This window comes from Cynocephalus volans, chromosome 2 (genome assembly GCF_027409185.1).
Source record: "Cynocephalus volans isolate mCynVol1 chromosome 2, mCynVol1.pri, whole genome shotgun sequence".
NCBI classification, from domain to species: domain Eukaryota; kingdom Metazoa; phylum Chordata; class Mammalia; order Dermoptera; family Cynocephalidae; genus Cynocephalus; species Cynocephalus volans.
In genome coordinates, this window is record NC_084461.1 from 132,529,535 (window position 1) to 132,553,075 (window position 23,541).

Sequence of the window (23,541 nt, forward strand, 5' to 3'; positions counted from 1 at the left end):
TTTTTTTTTTTTTTTGTCTTCTTTTCAGACTCTCCCAGGTGCCTCATGCTGGCCTTGTCACAAAGGTAGATTTTTAGAAATTATTGGTATATTATTCCTTGAAATTTTATCTTGTTGGGGTGGGGAGGCGTTTATTAACTCCTGAGCCTAGCCCTGTCCCAGTCCCCAGACCTTCTGCCCTGATTGCCATCTGGGGCTCTCAGGAGCTGGGCTCTCTTAGAAGGGAGTTAGTTGTTAAAAGCTGACCTCTGCAGGCCTAAGGGAAAGATGGAGAACCAAGGCCTCACACTGTTTCATAAGCTGTCCTCTCTTACACTGAAAAGTGTTATTTTCTCTGTGGGGAAAAGTTGACAATGCTGTGTGACTTTAGGCAAGCTCCTTACCCTCTCTGGGCCTTAGTTGCTCCATCTGTAAAATGAAGAGGTTGATAACACTTGTCCTCTCTCCACCCTCCAGTGACCCTTGCCTGTGTCTCCTAAAAGAGCTGTGCAGCTTCAATTTCTCTAACAGCCAAGACAGGGGGGTGGTCCCCCCAGCAATTTTCCACGGGCCCCATTTCCATGGGTGGCAGAACCAGGGTCCATTCCAGTATCCCCTTGCCCTCCTTGAGTGCTCGGGGAGGTGGAAGCCTGCTGCTGACTTGCCTCTTTCTTTTCTGTCCTCCCTGTCCCCACCAGCGACCCTCCTTTTGGCAAGAAGAGCTTTGAGCAGACCTTGACAGTGGAGCTCTGTGGCACGGCAGGTGAGCCAGGGGAGTTCAGCTGGTGGGGTGCCTTTGGGGGAGTTGGCAAGACCCCTGGCAACGAATCCCCCCACACTGAACAGCTCCTCGGGCAGTGAGTAAGGTGCCCATTGAGCCCTCCCTGCCACTGCCCCACAGGCTGCACTGGGGGGTGAGATGCACGATGAGGATGTTATAAGGAGGAGGGTCAGGGTCTGGGGTCAGCCATCCAGCTGCCAGTAATCGGCAAATAAAGTGACATCAAGGTCAGAAAAGAAAGAAACATAATTCTCCCTGCAGAGGTGCAGTCTTGTGGGAAAGACAGATTCACCTCACACCATGAGGAGCAGTGTTTGATATGCACCAATTTCAAAGGATGGGCAAGAGCGCTGGGAGCACAGGAAAGGGGCAGGGGTGGGCAGGAGTGTGGCTTGGGAAGACTGCAGGGCTCCGAGAGCAAGGGACATTTGCGCTGGGCTTGAAGAATGAATAGAAGTTGGAAAGACAAAGCAGGGAAGGATACACCCGGCAGCAGAATCTGCATGAGCAAAGAAAGGCGTGGAGAAGAAAAAGCACAGGATGCCTCATAGTACTACATGGTAGCACTAGGGGGTCAGGAAAGAGCAGTCACCAAAGGGACTATAGGCAGAAGCATTGATCTTCATAATGTAGGCTTCAGGAACCCCCGAGAGGCTCCTGAGAACTCCAGACAGGAAGAGATGGGCATTTCAGCAAGTTCCCTTCAGTGCATTGGGTAGAATGGAGACCAAGGTCAGAGGCAGGAGCACTAAAGGGCACTGTGGTGGTCGAATCCAGGTGGGCAGTTTTACCTGTGGTTCCTGTCCCCTCTGCACCCTGGGAGATACCAGAGGCATTTGGGAGGGTTTGTTGAATTGAATGATTGGATGTAGAACAGGAAGCCATATCTTGGATGACCTGGAGGCTTTGGCTGCCATTACCAGGCCACAGAAGGGATGGCAAATATATTTTATCACATGCCAACTCCAAATAATTGATGGATTCCCACGCCACATCCCAGCTCGGCCAGCAGTGCAGTGATCAGTGAGTGATGCCCGCCTTCCGTCAGGTTGGGGGAGTGGCAGCACATAGCCACTTCTTTGCCATCCCAAACGAGGCTCTTAGTGTCCCTCCAGAGAAGTGATCTGTCTTTACGTCATGTCTCTCCTCTTGCTTGGGCAGGACTCACACCACCCACCACACCTCCGTACAAGCCCACAGAGGAGGACCCCTTCAAGCCAGACATCAAGCACAGCCCAGGCAAAGACACAGCTCTCAGCCTCCCTTCCCCTGAGAGCCTCCAGCTTGGGGCCACCCCAGGGTCTGCCCACAAGCTGCCAAAGCAGCAGCCTGAGCGGAGAGAGCTCCTGTCCCACCTGCGGCATGCCCCAACCCAGCTGGCCTCCCAGGCTGGCCAGAAGCGCCCCTTCTCCTGTTCCTTTGGAGACCATGACTACTGCCAGGTGCTCAGGCCAGAGGGCACCCTGCAGAGGAAGGTGCTCAGGTCCTGGGAGCCATCTGAGGTCCACTCTGAGGACTGGCCCCAGCAAGGTGCCCTGCAGGCTGAGGGGCAGGCCTCCAGCAGGGAGGAAGACAGGAGCTGTGAAGCTGGTAGCCCGCCCAAGGACAGTGTGCTGCTGAGGGACCACGAGATCCGTGCTAGCCTCACCAAGCACTTTGGGCTGCTGGAGAGTGCCCTGGAGGACGAAGATCTGGCCTCATGCAAGAGCCCTGAATATGACACCGTCTTTGAGGACAGCAGCAGCAGCAGCAGTGAGAGCAGTTTCCTCTTGGAGGAGGAAGAGGAGGAGGGCGAGGATGATGATGATGAAGAAGAGGACTCAGGGGTTAGCCCCCCCTGCTCTGACCACTGCCCCTACCAGAGCCCCCCAAGCAAGGCCAGTCGGCAGCTCTGTTCCCGCAGCCGCTCGAGCTCTGGCTCCTCCTCCTGCCACTCCTGGTCACCAGCCACCAGAAGGACCTTCAGGTACGGGTAGGTGGCCTCAGGAGGGGTGGTGGGCAGCTGAGGACCCCAGTTCTGTTCCCAGGGTGCCAGGGGAGGGAGGAGCCTCAGGAAACTTGCTCTGAAACTGGGGCTGCATCCCCCTATGTGGCTGGTGGCCCTGAAGGTGATCTTCTTTGCGGAGGAGTTGTATTTGATGTCCTGGAGGCAAGAAAGCCTGGTGTGTGGTGATCAGGAGTGTCCCAAATCTCCTGGCCTTGGGAGAAAAAGAAAACCCACTTCCTGGCTATTTGTGACCTTTTGTCTAAATGAACTTGCCCCTCATTCATCTGCTTTCTGCTTTTCTGCTTGCAAAATGAATAGGTTTTTGTGCAAACATATACATACATACACAGTTTAAAACCAATGTGACATTAACCTGTGAAAGAAAGATGTTCTAATCTGGGTTCTGAAAAGTACCTGGATTGGAAGCAGTGATAAGGCTAATTCCCGTCTCCCTGTCCTGCTGACTCAGCCCTGCCTCACTGCAGTCAGCCGCCCTCTGAGAGCGCTTTTGCCTCAGTGTGGTCGCTCATACCGTCTTTGCTCTCTTAGCCAGCCTGGAGAAGGAGCCAGTCCAAAAGCCATCTGGGGAGTTGGGCAGAAAGAATGGAGGTTTGGGGGGGTTGGGGGCACTGGTTGCTTCTCTCTGATCACAGCAGGACCTGATTCTTCCTGGGGGAGGCATAAGGAGGGTCTGCGGTTCCCAGCCCTGTGCCTGAAGCGTACTTGCGTGGCCACTAGGTGGTACTCTCAGGTCTAGAACAGAGCACAGAACCACCTGGAGCAGACTTGAGGCACCCCTAGCTAGGCATCACCCCTGAGTATCTGATTTTGTACATCTGGGGGTGGGTGGAGAATTTGCATTTCTAACACGTTCCTGGGTGATGCTGATGTTGCCAGTACCATACTCTGAGACCAGAATTCAGGTCATATAAAGATACCTTTTCTTAGAAAAATTCAGCTTTATACCTCTTTAATCAGTGACTCTTAACTGTTTGAAAATCTGATTAAAGCAAAAGCCCCTCTTCCCATTAAAATGTGCATAAACATCTAACTGGGTGTTCAGTTTTAAGGGGTTCATGATCTCCTCAGAAACTAAAGTCAAGAAGCCCTAAATTTTCTGTTACTCAAAATGAGTTCCCCAGCAACTTCGCTAATGAGCTCCTCTATGTAATAAGCCAGAATCCATCATCAGAATCATCTTCTTCAGACCTCTCTGAGCCTCTCTTTCTGGCTCCATTCTGCTTTCCCCAGGAGCACTCCTGCCTTACAGCCCTTCACAGTCAAAGATTCAACTTTAGCCTTGCTTTGCTGTGAGCTAAACTTGTCATCTCCACATTAGGCAGTTTCCTCTGTGAGGGTTTGCTCAGAACGCCTCCAGGATTCTCTTCTTGTTGAAAAGCATCTCCAGGCCAGAGCTGAAGTTCCCCTGGCCTCCTTCCCCTTCTGCACAGTTCAGGGGTGTTTCAGCAGGGCCTGTGTACATGGGTTTGCCTGGGAAGGGTTGAGAACCTCTCTAGAAACTCCCATGTGTTCTCTTTTTCCTCTTCTTGCTTTTGGGCCAGGTTCAGGGCTGGCTTTTTCTGCTCAACGGGGAAAGTTAGTTGATTATCCCGGTTCCTGCTCAGCTGCCTGGCAGAGCTTGGTACCCAGTAAGCCCAGTAATCAGCCTTCTCCAGACCCACAGTTCTTCACCTGCTTCCACTACCAAACATCCATCCACAGGGAGCATTGTGAGCTGGTTTAAGTACACAAACCTCAAACTCTACAACACCCTTCAGTCACTCTCTGCTCTTCGGGTAGGGAAGATCTCCTGATTCTGTTGCAAGTGGATGATAATAATATTATTATAGAGCACTTTAAAGTTTACAGTTTACATCCCCTTCTATGACCCTATTTGAGCTTCACAGTTGTACTTGGAGGGCACATCTTTTCCTTATCCCCATATTATAGATGAGGAAGCTGAGACTCAGAGAGGTTAAATGGAAAAATAGAGCAAACATGTTCTGAGCAGTTCCTGAGCTAAGGATTTACATGCATTTTCTGATTTGATCCTCACAAATGGCCAAGGAGGTAAACAATTGATTATCCCTATTTCATAGAAGAAGCAAAGCTGAGAGAACTGCAGTAACTGACCCAAGGTCACCCAGCAGGGAGGTGGCAGAGCTGGGACTCTGGCTGGCTGACTGGAGAGAACACATTCTCAGCCCTGTACTGTGTTTTTCAAGACTCAGATGGGAGGAGTGAGGGCAGGGTGCAGACAGGTGGGAAGGCTGTAGGGGCGTGGCACCCCAAGCTCCCTTGTGCCATGCCTGCTGATTAGCCTAAGAGCAGGACCAGACCCGGGGAGCTCTGATAGGCAGTAGAGAGCAGTGGTTCTAGAATTAGAAGGCCTGCTTCCAGATGTGACTTCTCCATTTTCTAGCTTTAGGCAAATTGCATCTTGAACTTGAGCCTCAGATTTTTCATCTAGAAGATGGGGAAACAGAAGACCTCAAAGGGATTTTTCATCAGATAAAATAATGAAGTGAAAGGGCTTTTCTACCCCTAATGGCATAGAAAGGCAAGGCTCAGAAGGGCAGGGTTATAATTAGCAACACAGTGGTTCCCAGCAGTCGAGTCCCAAAGTTGGCAGAAGGCATGCATCTGAACGTTCAGATCCCCACACAGCCCGGGCTGCCATTGCTAAGGGGGAAGCTGGGTTTCTGCAGGAGGGAATTCGAACACATCTGCCCTCATGAATGAGCCCCAAGGAAGCACGTCTTGCCTCCTGGAGCAAATCCGCCGAGAGTGAGTGCCTCTGCTTTGCTTGTTCACTGACAGATGTGAGAGCAGAAGGCCGTGCTCAGACAGAACGCCAAGCATCCGGCACGCCAGGAAGCGGCGGGAAAAGGCCATTGTAAGTGACATGGGGCCCTAGAGCCCAAAGTGAGTGGGGATGAGCAGGGGTGTCAGGAATTGCGGGGGCGTCAGGGACCCGAAGCCCTAGAAGGCTGGCTGGGGAGCCCCTCAACCTTCAGCCCCTGCCTGGGGAAAAAGGGACTGTGGCTACAGTAGACAGTTATATTTCTCTCATTTGAAAAACACAAGGCTCACCAAAGGGCATCAAAGGTGGCACCGTGCGTGCAAAGTGCAGCCAAAAGACTGGCTGCGAGGCATGCAGTTGGTGGCAATTTAGAGCTCAGCATCAGGGTCCTTAAGAGGGCCAAGAAGGCAGACTATGACCGGTGGGGGCACAGCCAGGCTGACCAGGTCACAAGCAGTCCTGCCACCACCTGCTGTGTTACCTTGGGCAGGTCCCCTGCTTCCCTGAGCCTCAGTTTACTCATCTCTATACAAGGGAGTTGGGCCTTTTGCTTCCTAAGGATTCTCCCAGCTTGATCAGGTCTAAGAGACAAAGAGAGCCTGTCCCTTGCTTACCACCCACCTCCCTAATCATCTCCCCAGGTTAGTCCACAGGCCCTGGCCTTGTGGGTTCACTTGGTGAAACTACTGCAAAGCTCCCCACAGAGAAAATACGTCAGGAGCCTGCAGTGGAGCTAGAGCCAGCCAGCTATGTCATGTCACTAGAAAGGACGGAGGAAAAGTAGGACAGAAACACAAAAAGACAGCTAGACTCCCACCAGAATTTTTCCCCGGAACGTGGTACTGGGGTACGGGAAGCGGGTTATGCATGAGGTATGCCTACCTGAGGTATGCCTACCTGAGGTATGCAGACCTCTGCAAGCGTGCACTTAAAACCACAGGTGTGCAGGGATCCTTCCTGGAGTCTGAGTTTGAATATTCAGCAGTTTGACAAGCTGGCACTGTTCTAGGCTTTGGGCGACAGCAACAAACAAGATAGATGAGGTCCCCACTCCTGTGGTTGGGGCAGAAGGGAGAGAAAGACAGTAGATTCATAAAATGAAGAAATAAACAATGGAATTACAGATTGGGATAAGCACTGTGAAATTAATAACATCAGAACTGAAACGTCTGAAATAAATGGCTGTTTCAGATGGGTGGGGAGAGGCATCTGCAAGGAGCTTGGCCCTGACTGATGAAAGGCAGCAACAAAGCAAAGATCCCGGCGGAAGGGCATTTGGGGCAGGGGCAGGAAAGAGCTGTATGAAGTCAGGAAGCTGCATGGAGGCTGGGAGGCAAGGGTTTCTTTACTGAGTGCAACCTAGACATATCACAGTGGGGGATGCCCAGTTCCCATGACTGTTGACAGCAGAGCCCTGCTGTGGACCCCAAGCCTGGGTTTTCTTCCTCCTCATCCGTGGTATGTGGGTGGGATGGCTGAGAATCACCAGCTGTAACCAGTTCCCAGAGAAAGCCTGTCCAAACCAGAAACTGTCAGCTTGGCCCATGGGAGCACAGGTTTCCAGAAACAAGGCTGGAGTTTCTGTGGCAGGTCAAAGCGACTCTTCCAATAGCAGTGGCTTCAACAAGATCAAATCACAGATCTTAAATGAGAGGAGGGGAGGTTCCAGCCTGGGCCTCCCCCCATCCCCTTCTCTGCCAGGCTATTCTACGTGCCTGCTGGCATAGCACTGAGCTCTCCTAAAAGTGACTTCTTGGTCACAGCATCCATACTGTGGTTTCAGCTTCTACACTTTTGACCTGGCAAAACAAAAGATAATGTTAGCTCCAGTAGCCCTAATGCTGCCTGTCTCATTAGCTTTCCTTCCAACCCACTCTGACCCCCGCCCGTTAGCATCAACCTCAGCACCTTGCAGCTCCACCCCAACATGTCAGACTCAAAACACAAGTGCAGAAGCTACTGAGGATGCAGTTATGTTAATGGTGGTGAGTCCCTCTCCCTTCTCAGCTCGGTCTCTGCTCATTTCCTTTATGTAATCAGTTGCTTCCTCTGGGGGCCACTTCCCCATCCAACCCTCATGGCTTCCCTCCTCCAACAAGGGCAGGTCTTCCAGTACAGAGATTGTCACTGTCTTCTCTTGACTCCAGCTGCTGTTACTCATTCCATTCGTGGACTGGGATGAGGACTCCATGGGAGCCCACCACCGAGGGGGCCACAGAAAGCCAGGCCATGACTGGATCCCTCTCTGTCCCCCTTCTCGAGCAGGGTGAAGGCCGCGTGGTGTACATTCGAAATCTCTCCAATGACATGAACTCCCGAGAGCTAAAGAGACGCTTCGAAGTGTTTGGTGAGATTGTAGAGTGCCAGGTGCTCAGGAGAAGTAAGAGGTGAGAGAAGACAAGCCATCACAGACAAGGCGAGCGGGGAGGGGCACAGGTCCTGAGCCAGGGCTGGGCACGCAGAAGAGGCCTGAGACTTGTGGAACCAATTGGATGAAATCCACTGCTTAGACCTGGAGAGCCAGACCCAGGAGAAGGACCAATAATAATCATGCAGCCAGTGATAGCAGCAAACACGTGCTGATGGTTTGCTAAGTGCCAGGCAGTTTCCGTGCACTCTCTTAGCTACACTTGCCAATGCTCCTGTGAAATAGGCACTCTTACTCCTCCTATTGCTGTCCTTTCTGAGGGATCAGACAAGTTAAGTGAGCAGCTTGTTCGAGGCAGAGCCAGAACTGGAACCCATGTATCTGTTTCAGGGCCTTTGCCTTGGAGATAGCGCAGGGTAGCAAGCAGCTTTCAGCAGTTTGAAGACAACTTGTGTTGGGACCTCCTCTGCAGCAGCGAGCCCCGAGCCTTATATTCCGCTAGGCAGCCCTGGTTTTTCCTCACTCACCTGGGGAAGCTATGTTTCATCTGTCAGGGGATCTGCAAAAAGAACAGGTTACATATGAATCCACAATTTAGATGTCAAAACTTTGTCAGTTTTGAAATATTTCTAAGTGATCTCCCATTATACCTGCAAACTAGGTTTTTTTAAATTCTAATTTAATAATAAAAAGCTTCAGCAAGAAAGTAGTTTCTTGTGTTGAGAGTCATTGTGCACTTTATACCCATTAGGAAAACTACTGGCAAAAAAACAGAAGGGCTGTCCGGCTAGTTCAGTTGATTAGAGCGTGGAGGAGCTGATAACACCAAGGTCCAGGGTTCAATCCCTGTATCGGCCAGCCACCAAACAAACACACAAAATGGAAAATAAATGCTGGGGAGGATGTGAAGAAGTTGCTACCCTTGTGTAGTGTTGGTAGAAATGGAAAATGATGCAGCTGATATGGAAAACAGTATGGCAGCTCCTCAAAAATTAACACAGAGCTACCAGCACTTATATGATCCATCAGTTCCACCTACGGGTATCTAGTCGTGTGTTGCTTAACAATGGGGATATGTTCTGAGAAATGTATCATTAGGCAGTTCCATTGTTGTGGGAACATCAGCGTGCACTTACACACACCTATATCGTATAGCCTATTGCTTCTATGTGATTAATGCATTGCACTACCACGTTACCACGGCTGCAATGTCACTGGACTATAGGATTTTCTCAGCTCCATTTATAATCTTATGGGACCACCATCATGTATACATTTCTTATTGACCAAAATGTTGTTATGTGGCATAACTGTATATCCAAAAGAATTGAAAACAGGATCTCAAAGAGATAATTGTTCACCTGTGTCCATAGCAGCATTATTTACAATAGCCAAGAGGTGGAAACAACCCAAATGTCCATTCACAGATGAATAGTTAAAATGTTTCAGGTTTGCAATATGAAAAATTTCTGGAGAGCCTTTGCACAACCATGTGAATATACTTAACACTACTGAACTGTATACCTAAGAATGATAAAGATGGCAAATTTCATGATATGTATTTTTGCCACCATTTTTATAAAAAGAGTCATTACACAAATAGAACTGGTTTGAGTTCTGTGTAGTCTTCAGGATATCAAATGAAGACAACATGCAAAAACAAAGCAAGCAAATTAATCTCTTCAGAGAAGGGTCAACTTGTTAAGATTTAAAAAGCACACAGGATCTTTAAAGCAGTCTCAGGCATTCTACCAGTTCCAGACACTTAAAGAAGCAGAAGAGTTAGTTCCAAATTTGCCCTGCTTCAGAGAGATGTCAGGAAATGTGCTTCACTTAAATGATTACTAGGCACCTCTGTGTGTTTGTAAGCCTGTCCTGAGCGGTAGGGGAACGGCTCTTTGTCAGTTCACGTGGCAGATGGATATATCCGTCAGGATTCTTTCTCTTATTGCTCATGGAACTGAAAAGTTGGGGTAGATCTGAAGTTAAGTCCCCCTCACCTTTGTGTCCTTCTCAGGCAGGATTTCCTGCTTGTTGCAAAGTGGCTGCCTCTAGCTCTAAGCTTCCCTCTTACCAGCGTAGAGACCATGGGCAAAGGACTTCATGGTTCCAGCTGAGACCCGGGATCGATTCTTTGGGTTCAGCTTTGAGCAGCAGGTTCATCCTTGAACAAACCAATGTCCAGGAAGGGCCACGTTGTGTGACTTAGCGTGGCACCTGGAGCCTGGCTGACCCAATGGTGTTGTTGTCAGAGAGAGGGGAGTGAATACTGAGCAGGCAGACGTAATAGATGTCTGCGCTGAAGGATAAGATGTGTACAGAATACCAGCAGTGTCAGGAGACCTGAGGGCCGGGTTAGCAGCCAGGGCAGTGGTGGCCGAGGCCAGCTGTGAAAGGTGCAGAGCACGGTATAATAGTATAGATTGGGGAGTAGGCGACAGTGAGGAAATCTCAGGGGCTGTAAAGAATGTCAGCTTTAAAGTCAGAGATGCCTGGGTTTGAATCTCTGCTCTGCCACTTGCCTTTGGGTGGCAGGCAACAAATTAGCTGCTCTTATTATTCCATTACAGAGGGCTGCCCAGTGATGGCCATCATCTCTACTTGGGGGCCATGTGACATGGGAACCGAATCATTGTGGCATTCTGTTCCCCCTGTAGTGATGGGTGGTCTGACAGTGTCCACCCAGCAGCTCAGTAACATACGCTCCTTGTCTTCTCCCCCAGGGGCGAGAAATACGGCTTCATCACCTACCGGTGTTCTGAGCACGCAGCCCTGTCTCTGAGGAATGGCGCTGCCCTGAGGAAGCGCAACGAGCCCTCCTTGCAGCTGAGCTCGGGCGGGCTCCAGCACTTCTGTTGGCCCAGATACACTGACTACGGTAAGTGACCGAGGCCCAGCCGTATCTAGTAAGACCCAAAGCAAGGGGCATGACCTCCTTTAATGACTCCCAGCCTGAAGCCCCTTCTGGACATAGCCCCCATACCCACGCCCCCATGTGCTGATGGTATAACTTGGGAGCCGCTTTGCCTGGAGGCCACCATCTTGTTTTTCTTCTTGCCTCTGGTCTGTCTTGTCCTGTCATGTGACTGGTACCAGTGAGAGAGTGAGTTGGGCCTCCGAGCCTCTAGGAAGGTTCGATCTTGCATTCACGGCCAGCTGCCAGGACTCTGGTGATTGTCTGTTGGCCTCACAGGGCCAGCTGCTGCCCACCCCATGGAGGGGCATTCCATGGTGCCCCCTGGCAAGGCAGCAGCCTTGTCCATTAATGAATCACAGTGAAACAATACTGTCATTATGACCTTGCTATGTGGGGACAAGTTGGTGAAGAAGGACAAAGAAATACATTATAGGAAAGAATTATTAGTAGGGGAGAGCCCAGTGCAGCCTTTGTAGTACAGGGCTGAGTGCCAGACCTAGGTGGGTGCCAGGCTAGGCAGTGCTGCACCTGGCTGCATGTCCTTTTATGGGACTCAGTTTACCTCTCTATACAGTGAGGATGTTTTGGTTTTGTTGGCCCTCCCCTTGTGTGACTTCTGCAACAGGTTACTGATGGGTGAGAAGCTGTTAGGGGGAGTAGAACTGTAGGATGTCAGAGCTGGAAAGGAGCTCGGAGTGCACTAGTTCAGCCCCCTAGCTCTACACACAAGGGCAGCTGAGGCTCCAAGACGTTGACAATGTGGCTGAGATGCCACAGTAGGATGGCAGTTGATGCTTACCGTCCCAGTGCTCACCCCTGCTCTCTGAGGCCTTAGACCACATCCGCCCCACGGGGCCAACCCAGAGTGGCAGATTTTCCCATCGCCTGGCCTTTCTAAGTGACTCACTGCCTTCCCCTCTCACTGACTCCTCTACCCTCCCACCCCCTGCCCAGATTCCAATTCTGAAGAGGCCCTTCCTGCATCAGTGAAAAGCAAGTACGAAGCCATGGATTTTGACAGCTTACTGAAAGAGGCCCAGCAGAGCCTGCATTGATAACAGCCTTAACCTTCGAGGAATACCTCAATACCTCAGAAAAGGCCCTTCCAATATGTTTACGTTTTCAAAGAAATTAAGTATATGAGAGCAAGCGAGCGTGAGAGAGAACACACGTGAGAGAGAGACTTGAAACTGCTGTCCTTTTAAAAAACAAAAATCAATGTTTACATTGAACAAAGCTGCTTCTGTCTGTGAGTTTCCATGGTGTTGACGTTCCACTGCCACATTAGTGTCCTCGCTTCCAACGGGTCATCCTGGGTGTGCCTCCAAGTGCTGGTCAGTCACCCATAGCCCCTTCCCTCCCGACTGACGTCCTCTCGTAGACTTGCAGCTGTGTTCACCCTACATTTCTTGTCTGTAGTGTGTGATGATGAAATTGTTACTTGTGAATAGAATCAGGATTATAAACTCATTTTTAATTGAAGAAAAAAGTATATACTTTAAATAATGTATTTATGGCTCAGATGTACTGTGCCTGGGATTATTGTATCGCTTCCTTGATTTTTTAACTATGCACTGTCATGAGGTGTTTGCCACTGAGCTGCTCTGCTCCCCTTGCCAGACTGCCCAGAGGGTGCTGGGAGGCCGGTAGGCTGGTCCCAGGAAAGTGCAGCCTGCAGCCACCACTAGGAGCAGTGGAGAGGGGTTTCTAGGCCTTTTCTGCCAAGCCCTGCCCTGTCTCTTAGTAAGCAAGTTGGGGTCAAATTGCGATGAGAACCCCTGTCTTGTGCCCAGCTCATGCTTAGAGTGTGTGTCCAGCCTGTCCATGTGTACTCGGACCCTCGCATGCCTTGTAAGGAGGAGAGGCAAGCTGCATCATTCTGGTTTTCCATGCGAGGCAGGCAGTGCCCTCAGAGGCGAAATGATTTGTCCGATGCCCTATGGGCTACAGACTGGAAGCCTAAGGACTCATTTTGGGGGTTAAGTCAACAACTGACTCACCAGCATCAGGCAAATTCAAGCTGTGGCATGTGTCTTGGCTGTACCATCGGCTTTGATCTTGAGTAGTCCTGTGGTTTGCCTCCATCTGTGGGCACACCATCTGAGCCTCAGTGACGCATGTGGCAGTGGTATAGACAGACAGTCCGGGAGCTGTCATCCTTTTTTGGGCCAGCTAACAACCCATCCTACTCCCTTCAGCTAATCCCTAGTTTTTACCTTTTTCTCATCTGTAAAGTTGTTTTCATGGTATGAGACAGCTCGTGGATATGGCCTGGAGGAGGATGTGAGGGCTGGGGAGGGATAAGGCAATCTCCAAGTTCCCTTCCAACTTAGAAAACATTCTAATTGGGCTTTACTTTAAACTCCGTGTTTGTGAGTGATGTCAAAGCCATATCCAGCTCGATGTTCTACAGGTGCCCTGGAAGCCATTCATGAGAGAGAGTGAGTCCAGGCAGGGTATGAGCCTGTTGCTTCTGCTTATACAGAGCATCTCCTCCTTAATCTCTTTCATACATCAGAGTTCCTTGAGAAATTTTTGCATTAAAAAAAAAATTCCTGCTGCTTTAAAAGAGTTTGGAAGTGACTCATTAAACTAAACAAGGCCTAGTCCTTTGAGAGTTGTAGTTGATTTTTTTTTTTTTTTTAAGATTATCAAATATCTCCATAGGTAAACTGAGCCCACAATCTTATCCTGGGTGGTGATCATACTCCCAGCTTGTGGATATGGCTGGAGGAGACAGGCTTTAGCAGGAATAGGGAATTTGAGCTCCTTTGTGTCAAGCCAGTTGGCCTTTTGGGACCCCAATTTCCTTTTCTGTGAAATGGACTATTGGGGGGGAATTAGGCAAGTTTCAACAATATTAGCTTCTGCCAAGGTGGTGTCTAGCCCAGATGGCAGATACACAGCATATGTGCCACTACTCCCACATCCTTGGCCAATGCAGACATAACTGATCGATCACAGCACTCATGTTCTTCGAGCCTGGATGTGCTATTAGAGTCCTCAACACAGTGCTCTGGGCAGCCCTTACTAATGGATCAGAATTAATCTTGACATCCTGGTATAGTCTTTGGAAGGTTTCCGTCATTCACACAGAACTATATGCTGGCCCATCCCTGTCTGTCGTATCCTGATCTATGACAGAAAATTTCCCTAAAGCCATTCCTTGGCCCAGGACTCCCAATACTACTGTGGCACACTACCCCACTTGGATGGGGGAAAAGGGGGACAGGAAGGGAGTAGGATAGTAGAGAGGAACATTGTTGGGGAAGGCAGGACTTACGAGCATGGACCAAAAAAGCGAATTTCCACAGCACAGACCTGATCATTCTAAATTCCTTTATAGCTATTCACTGCCTAGCACAAAGCAGGCACAGAATAAATGGTTATGGAATGGAATAGAATTTAAATCCTTCTGCCTCTACTAAGTACTAATTTGCATCAAGGAGTAAACTGTGATTTCATGCTGGAAAGAGCACTAGATTCAGAGTCTAGAGAGCTTGGTAAGTCTTGACTCCACCATGAATTAGCTTTGAAACTTGGGTAAATCCCTTCCACTCCCTGGCACCTCAGGAAGCAGTTGGACTAGATGTTCTCTGAGCCCTGCCTATTTGCTTCTTCCTTGATTGCACTAGGCCAACGGTTTCTACCTTGGGCTGGTGGTATTTTAGGTTAAAGAAATGCACATTTTTTAGTGAAAGACTAGTCTCTCCCTCTTCCCCTTCAGGGTCAGCTGCAGCTGCCCTTTCATGTCCGATTAATCCAGGGCACTTGAAGTTACTTAGATGTTGGCCCTTCAGCAGAGCAGAGACCTGAGCATGGCATTGGGATGTGAGGTGCCTGAAGTCAAGACGGTGGGCTGCCATGGGGAAGGGTGCCTTCCAAGGGTATCAAGTAGTCTCTGCCTGCCATCCTGTGCAGAAAAGGCTACAGGTTCTAAAATTGACCAACCCTGCAGACAGTCTCTATCTGGAAGACTCATTCGGTGCTGTGTATTATTTACCAAGGAGACTCCAAGGTCTCTCCAGGAAAACTAGTCAACCTCGGTCTCTTTCCCACCAAATTAACGAATAACCCAGAGGGAGCAGCTGTCATTGGCAACCATCTCATTGCAGCTCTGTCCTAGTGTTTGCTCTCAATGACGTTTACATGTGATTGCCATGATTGCTTATTGTAGATTGTGTTGACAGCCGCCCATGCAGGGCAGGTCATACTGTCCATCTCTGTGCCGTGCTGGTGTTTTCCAAAACTGTGCGATCCAACCACTAAGTGGAATTCTTCCATCTCCTTCCTCAGTCGGTACAAGGCTGAATCAGAATCCTCACTCTCGGGGGCTCTGGTTATTGAAGGAAAATGCATCAAAGAGGTAAAGTATATGAGTGGATGGAGTGCAGCTAAGACCCCCACCCCTTTCCCCCATCATACCTTGTCCTTCAACCAGAAAACTGCTTTGAGTCAAAAAGCACCCATTGGATGTCTGCATCTGCCTCAAGAGCTTGCAGCATCAAGTAGTCTACGCTTAGGAAAGAGGCAGGGCTTTGGGGGCAAGAGGAGGAAGGAAAGAATGCTCTAAGCTGCAAAGACTCAGTACTCAAGTCCTGATGTGGGAAGAGATGCAGTAAGATGTCTTTCATTGCCTAAAGCCTGTGCTTGCTGGTTTTTTAGGGTGATTCTCCTAGACGTAAGCAATATGCCTGCTGAGGCTGCTGAGCAGGAGGTGAGTGGAAGGGCAGGGAATGCACCAACAGCCTAGTCCTTCTGTATGGACAGCTTGGCCCATGGTCCATCCCAGACCTTGAATTCAGTTGAGATCTCAGCTGAGCCTGCAGCTTGAGAAATGGGTCATCCCAACCATGAAGCAGAATCAGCCCTGGAGAATGTGTTGATCTGATTCGCTGATGTCAGATTTGCAGTATTTTTCTTAGCATTTGAGATTTAGCAGCTGCTCTCAGTTTGGGGGAACCCCATATCTCAACATCAGATATGACCAAGGAGAGAAATTAGATATACAATAGCAGATAAAGTGAACCTAATGGTTTTGTTGGCCAAAGAGGACCCTTTTACCCCTTCCCACTGGGGCAGAAGGAAACCTAATAGTACTCACGTGCAATATGGTAATGTTGGTCCCCATGTCCCTGAGGTGTTTGCAAACACAGATGGGCTCCAGGGCTGTTTGCCAAGTCTAGAGGTACAGGGTAAGTGGAGGGAGAGCCTGGGAGGTGGAAACCCATGTGCACTGAGATGCCATTGGCACAGAAAAGACATGGGGTGGGGGGTGCCCCTGGGAGCCTCTGTAGGATGCTCAGGAAGTAGACAGAGGCTGACTTCACATTAACAAATAAAAGCACTTTGAGAAACCCCCAACTTTTCGGCCTGCTCCACATTTCCATACTAGCAAATATGGGTCTCCTTTGGCTGTGTGAGGTGCTCTCCTAGAGATCAGGATGGGGGTCAGGAAGGGGCTGGTGTGAAGGAGGTGAGAGCAAAGATGATTTCCAAGATACCAGCAGCAGGAGAGCTGATGCTGGGGCCAGCTCTTTGCTGTCCTCTTTCTTGGAAGCCCTAGAAACAGGGAACAATGGGTTTAGGTCTTGATACCTGTTTTTATATAAAGATAAAAACAGCCCAGCTAATGGAAGTGGGTTTGTAGAGCAAGTTACTTAACTATAAGCCATTTTAGAGTGAGAACCCCCAATGTTTCTTACTTACTGTGTGATCTTTGGCCCCTGTTTCCTCATCTAGCAAATAAGAATGTTGAATGAGAGGCTCAGATTCCCATCCTGGAGCGTGGGAATTCCATCACTCCCCTGTGACACCAGTTCCATTCTCTGGCTGTGCCCAGCTCCTATTCAGGGTGAGAGTTCTCTGCATGATAACCAACCAGCAGCAGGTTCAATTCCACACAGTCCTGGCTGAGTTGCCTTATATGAGAGGAGGCCAGCTCCCCAGGACAGATCTAAGCCATAGTTTCCAGTGGGGATGGTGAAGAATGAACCCCCCGGCTTGGCTAGGCATCCCATTGGCCTTGTCATCGTCCCCGCTGAACAGCTTTTAATCCAAATGTTGACCACTTGGCTGTTTCTCTCTTGCTCTCAGACAATACTAGCAATACACTTATTTTTTCAAAACAGCTTAACTGAGACACTTTTCACACATTTCTTTCAAATGTTTGTAAAACATATGGGGCAACAGGAGGCATCGATCACACTGCATATGTTTAGGGCAGCTTTTGTTTTTTATTTCTTTAATGGTATAGCAGCAGTGACTGAGGCTTCAAGATTTGGAGGGACAAATTTTCAGGTATTCCTTTTCATCAGAATGCCTTGCATGTCCAGAAAGACCACAGATGTCTAACTGCCTGAATCTGGGACTTGGAAATACAGTTTTATAGGTGGTTGGTCCCTGGGCTGTACAACAACTCCTCAAAGAAGTGTTTATATAGCTAGAACTCCCTCCATGCTACACACACACACACACACACACACACACACACACACACACGGATTTTTTTTTTCTCCTCAAAGAAGTGTTTATATAGCTAGAACTCCCTCCGTGCTACACAAACACACACACACACACACACACGGATTTTTTTTTTTTTCTTGGTCAGAGGATTCTCCAAGGAAGCCTTTCAGCTTACTTTTTCACTTTGCCAGCCTTGCTCATTGGTTACTTGTGAAGGGGATTGGTCATTTTCCACCTCAGCACTTTGCCTTATCGACACTTTGCCATGGTCGCCATCTAGTGGCCAAAAACTGTATCCACCAGCTACCCAGATGGAAGGCAAAGCCTTTCAGCCACCTTGCTGTCCAGCACCAACTTTGGGAATGAAATGTAATGGCCTAAACAAACTATCTGTGCGTTCAGAGCCCAGTGTGACTCCAGAGTCAGAAGACTCCAGAAGCAACCACTTAGTAGACTCTCATGCAGACTGAGAAATGCACTAGCTATCCTGTGGGCAGAGGAGATAGGAGTGGACCCTGTGTCCAGCTGCCTGGGAGGGGTTTACTGTAACTGCAATACTGGCAGCCTGGCTGCTGACTTTGTTAAGTGAACCTCTGTCAGGTGGCCAGCATTGTACCCTTGGGACAAGCCAAGAGTTTTGGTGTGAGGAATTCTGTGGGGGGCCTGGCCATGACCTTTGATATGGTCCACCGAATAGCCAAACAGGTTTTATTGTTTGATTTTTTTGTTTTTGTATTTTGTATTTAAAAATCTTGTCAAATGTTTTATGTTAGGAATAAAAAGTCATAAACTATTCCCAACTTTGTTTCTTGAGGGATGTTCTGATTCCAATTGAAACTGGTTGGAAATCTCTAGGGGAGCATGATGAGGTTGGTATGTGGAACAGGGAAATGGACTGCTTGGATTTCCAGATGGCTTCTGGGGAAGATGACCATCCAGAAGTCCAGCTCAGTGCAGTCTGCTCCAGAAATTCCCACCCACCCCATCACCTCCTCATGCCATGTTAGCAGCATTGGCTTGGAGCATCTGCTTCTTCAGAGGCAGCTGCTAATGTTGAAACCAACACAAGATCCCTTTCCCCAACCCCAGGTTTCTAGAGACGGTGTCTGTAGCTAGCCTTAATCGACAGGGCAAGGTGGTCCCTACGGTCCCTTCCAGCATTTCCAAATCTTGGACTCAAATCCTTTCTCTTGGTGTGACCATGCAGCCTAGAGAATTCTGAGCAATAGGGAGCCGGGGCTTTCCTGGCTCTGTGACAGGGTCAAACCAGGGAATGGCTAAACTTGTGAGTTTTTGTCATCCCCAGGAGTACTACTGTAGGGGGCATTATTTATTAGGAAGCTCAACAAGGTAACTACAGCCTGGGGTGCGTGAGTGTAAGGCTGTGTTTGGTGTATGCGTGTGTGCGTACACACACATGTGCATACACGTGTCTGTGCCTGTGTTTGTGTGTGTGTGTGTGTGTGGAATTACATTGATGCATTTCTTGAGAAAGGTGCAAGAATTTCACCTACACAGAGGGACACATCTGCTTTGTTATTTATAATAGAAAGCTAAATTTTAATTTTTTAAAGGACACTGCTAATGATTGAAAATCAAGTTTTTAGTTTTGCTATTTTTTTTTAAATGGTAGAGGATTTTTATATATTTTTTCCATTTTGTTGGGTTGTGTCCTTATTTATATAAATACTTTATCTGTAAGAGGCAAGGAAGAAATGTTCTTTGCTTTTAATTATCGTGGTTGTCATTGTTCCTATTTTATTTCTGGTGTGATTTATCTGTCTTACCTTCTAAATGAGAAAATGTTTTCCTGTATTTGTACCTTGTCAGATTCTATAGTTTCATAGATAATTTAACCAAATTGCTCTATGTATTATTATTCTGTGAGTATAAAGTTCTATTTTAACGTCTGTAAATACTTCAGAACTGGCTTCTTTTCTCAAGCTCCCACTGTGGAGTTATTGTTTACATCACAAGAACTGTAGAATCTCTATGCTCATGTACTGTAAATAGTGAAGTGATCTGCTTATAAATAAACTTAACAAATACACTATGGAGATTAAAAAGAAAATGCCACCCACAGCCCTGCCCAGGTGTGTCTTTCTTCATTGGTCCTGTGAGCTCACTGAGGGATGCTCTCGCCACTTAATGGGGAAGAGATGCCAGTTTCAGTGTCACCTTCTCAGAGAAGACCCTGGTCAAGATTTGCCACCTACCTCCCCAGAACCCTCTTAGTTCATTTTTCCTTCCTTAGCAACACTTTTCACTGTTTGTAACAACTATTTAGACTCATCTCACATCACAGCCATGACTTTAATAAAGCTAAACCACTTTTTCAATTAAAGATTTTTGGATACCAAATTTTTCACACAAGCATACTAAGTAAATGTGTGTAAGAGATGTTTTGACATTACAGGCAAAAACACTCATCAATTTACAGTTACAGAGCAGTTTCTGGTCAGAGGACCTCAAAGAGAGCAGATCTGAATTGGACTGTGTGCCGCATTTGGGTGGATGCAAAGCATTTTCCTCGGGTGTACCTGCTTCCAGCCAATGGAATGAGGGAGGGGTGTCTTCCAAGACTCAGTCTTGTGCGTGTGTGTTATTTCCTTGTGTTTCAAAGTATTTAGCCTTTATTTTGCCTTACAGCTGTATTTTGAGCTTTAACTTTATTTTCAAGTGCAGTTTGAGTGCAGGATACCCATGAGCCTCCAGGGGGTTGAAACATTGTTGAAGGGAATTATATACAAACAACAACAGGTACAATAAACCATTACATTTCATGTTACCTGCAAACTATTTTCAAATTGTTTGTTATGAAAATGAACTAGTTCTCATTGTCCAGGCGATTTATTTTCTGAATCTGAATTTTGTTTGAATTTCTTAGGTTGGACAGGAACACATCATGATTTGTCTCATTAAAATAGATAGGGATAAAAAAAAAACAGGAATGTTTCCATTTGGGGCAGAGCTCTCTGGTGTGAATTAGAGTCCTCAGAGCGTCTGTGTGATTGACTGCTCAGTATCTATTGCCTTTACCTTATTAGATGACGGTAAGCTGCAGGAGAATAGGGCTGGTTCGCTGTTCAGTGCAAGGAGCCTAGCTCCATCAATCAGGAATTCCTAAGTGGATCCCACTCATGGCACAAGGGACAGAATGGCAGATTTAGAGCCTCTAGACCTGCATTTGCGACCCAACTCTTCCACTTCTGTATTGCGTGAACTTGGACAGACCACCTCTTTGGCCCCTGGTTTCCCAACTGTGAAACATGATGGTTTGCTTAGATGAACTGAGAGGTTCTTTATGTTCTAAAAATGTTGATTCTCAGAAGCAATATGGTGCAGGGAAAATGGTTACAAGCTGGAGTGCTGGTGTCGGGCTGTTTGGCTTTGAATCTTGACTCCACCACTTACCAGTTGGGTATACCCGGGCAGCTTTCTTAACCTCTCTGAGTCTGCTCCTCATCATGTGATGAATGGGGCTGTAAGTTTCCACCCTATGGGGTTGCTGTGAGGAGGAAATTAGATCACGGGCAGTACCTAGGACATTGTAAGCACTTTAACGTTAGCTGCGAACTCATGGAGCATGGTTCTCATGTAGTGTAACAATAGCTCTGTGAGAGGCCTGGCAAAGATTCTGACCCTCATTTGATAGATTGCAAAGGCTGAAAAGTGGAGCAGAAGGAACCTGCCCAAGACACTCAGAAATGTCATAGCAGAACCAGGACCAGCAGCTCAAAGCCTGTATGTTCCTGGGTGGCGCACGTCTCTCTACCCTGCCCCGTAACCACTACATGACATGCCTCTGCTTAAAAGGCCAAGTCTCAGAGAGTCTGTTGCAGCAGGACAGAAAATCTAGCTTGGGAATTAAAAGATGCAAGTTCCCGACCAGCTTTCTATTGACAACACCATCTGCAAATATGGGCAGGCATTGTACGTCAGGAGCCCGGACTGATCTGCTGTAGAAGTCGCAGGAGTGTGGGCCTTGTACACCATGTTCTCTGTTACCTTGGATATCTCTTCTGGAGGGAAGCCAGGGAGTTGTGCCATGAAGTTGGCCTGGCCTTGTCCCCTCACAGGCCTTCAGTTTCCTCATTTATGTAAAAAGGGAAGTTAGAATAGATCAGCGTTTTTTTGGTTTTTTGGTTTTTTTTTGTCGTCTTTTCGTGACCGGCACTCAGCCAGTGAGTGCACCGGCCATTCCTATATAGGATCCAAACCCGCGGCGGGCACTCCCAGTGCCGCACTCTCCTGAGTGCGCCACGGGCTCGGCCCTAGATCAGCGGTTTATAAATAGTTTGGGGGAAACCCTGTGGTCCCCTCTCCTCAATGCAACTGCTTTAATATATTACCTTCTGCATAACATTTAATTTGGGAGGAAGAAAATTTCTAGAGCTAATGTCCATTTACAGGAGACCAGTAAATGGGAACGTATGACACACCACCACAAAGAAACAAACGATAAATCCAGAATGTGCGACAACTGACCCTGCTTCTGCAACACATCACTGACAAAGAGTAAAAGAAGGAGCGCTGATGTAGCTCTGTGAGGTGAGGGATGTGTTAATTAGCTTAGCTGTGGTCGTTGTTTCACAATGGATACGTATATCAAAACATCACGCTGTACACCTTAAATACATACATTTTATTTGTCAATTATACCTCAGTAAAGCTGAGGAAGACAATAGAAAATGGAAAAAATTAAAATGTGAGCAAGTATAGCAGAAATTTACTGCAAACTTTTCAGCACATTAGTGTCATTCAACTTTTGGTTTATTTGTGTGGTTTTCAACGTCGGTCACTGTGGTGTGAATACCAATCAGGCCAAGGGCATTCTGCTAGGCACTGCAGGCTCACCTGAGCATACTTAGATTTGGTTTTAAAGAAATAAGCTCTGTTTTCTTAAGCCAACAGACACCTGTTAATTATGTTTGAAATTGAGAATAATTCTCCTAAATTTATACTCCTTGACATCAATGGAAAATGAAAAGTGTATCTCCTTATCCCTAAAAACAAACAAAAAGAAACATAGCAACTAAACTCAATGTGTAACAGTTGTTTAGATCAGATTCAAGCAAACCAACTATTAAAAGACATCTTTGTGACAATGGGAGAATGTGTATTAGGAGCTGGTTCACAAGTTGGGTTCCCTGGAAAGTGGACTCTAAAATGGACTTAGTCTGCAGGATGCTTATTAAGGAGAACCCTGGGGAAGGCAAGGAATTAGGAGTGGGCAGAGGGAGAAGTTGAGCTGTAATGTGAGCCCAGCAACAGTCTTGGTAGACTCCATGAGGAGTCGGGAGCTAGAATGGCCCTGCCGAGTTGTAGCATGTTGGGCCAAGATGGCTAGGCCTTTCCACCCGGCGCCGGTGTGGGTCAGTCACTGGGTGTAGACCACCCTGGGAAGGGCAAAGTGTGTCCTCTGCAGCTGAGGTTACCATGTAGGGGCTGAGGGGCTGACACTGAGGGCTATCTGCCAACAGCACTCACAGCTACTGGGGCCCAATTCCTTTCCTGAAGGGGGCTCTGTGTGGCTCATCACAGAATACACCACGACTGGGAAGTGGGCGTTCATCTCTTTTTTTAAACATTTCCTTTTTTTGTTTTTTGGCGGTGATCTAAACCCGTGACCTTCCTGTTACAAGGCAGCACTCTAACAAACTGAGCTAACTGGCCAGCCCCCTCCCATGATGAAGTTAAGTTAGAAAACTTCCTTATTCCTTTAAAGATGTATAATGGAGGTGTGAAATATGTATGGAATTTGCCTTTAAATATTTTGGCAAAGAAAAAATTGAAAAATGTAAAAAAGACAGATGAAGTAAGTGCGACAAAATCTTAATTTTGGAATCTGGGTGATGGGGATACAGGGATTCATTGTACAATGCCCTACTTTTGTGAATGAAAAATTTTATAATAAAACATTAAACGAAAGTATAAGAACAAATGATTCTAAGCAAGCAGATGAATCTGGCGTTAATTAAATGTTTAGTTGATGTCTATGAAAGTTAGACTATTGGTTTTAGCTCAATAAACAGTTCTCAAGGCTAAAAAAAAAAATGTTTAAACACAGTAGATAAGATGTGAGCTAAATTCTCTATAGCTTCCAAACCCTATGACTTAAAACACACTAGATAAGATATAAGCTACATTCTCTATTAGCTTCCAAACCCTATGACTCTTTTACTTCTCAAGGTGTGTGGTTTTCCATCGTCTTGGGAATCTCAGCAGATTTCTGGTGGTA

At 47.6% G+C, this 23,541-nt stretch overlaps 1 protein-coding gene across 2 annotated transcripts in view; it reads left to right on the top strand.

Moving 5' to 3' along the window:
• Window positions 1-11,928, top strand: part of PPARGC1B (PPARG coactivator 1 beta) — a 102,550-nt gene extending 90,622 nt beyond the window's left edge. For both annotated transcript variants that reach the window (XM_063086783.1, XM_063086784.1), the window contains 7 exons: window positions 29-65; window positions 678-742; window positions 1,922-2,726; window positions 5,568-5,643; window positions 7,816-7,937; window positions 10,642-10,796; window positions 11,790-11,928. In XM_063086783.1, the coding sequence (XP_062942853.1) occupies window positions 29-65; window positions 678-742; window positions 1,922-2,726; window positions 5,568-5,643; window positions 7,816-7,937; window positions 10,642-10,796; window positions 11,790-11,890 (1,361 nt within the window). In that variant the 3' untranslated portion in view covers window positions 11,891-11,928. The remainder of the gene's footprint in view (window positions 1-28; window positions 66-677; window positions 743-1,921; window positions 2,727-5,567; window positions 5,644-7,815; window positions 7,938-10,641; window positions 10,797-11,789) is intronic.
• The last annotated feature ends 11,613 nt before the right edge of the window (window positions 11,929-23,541 follow it).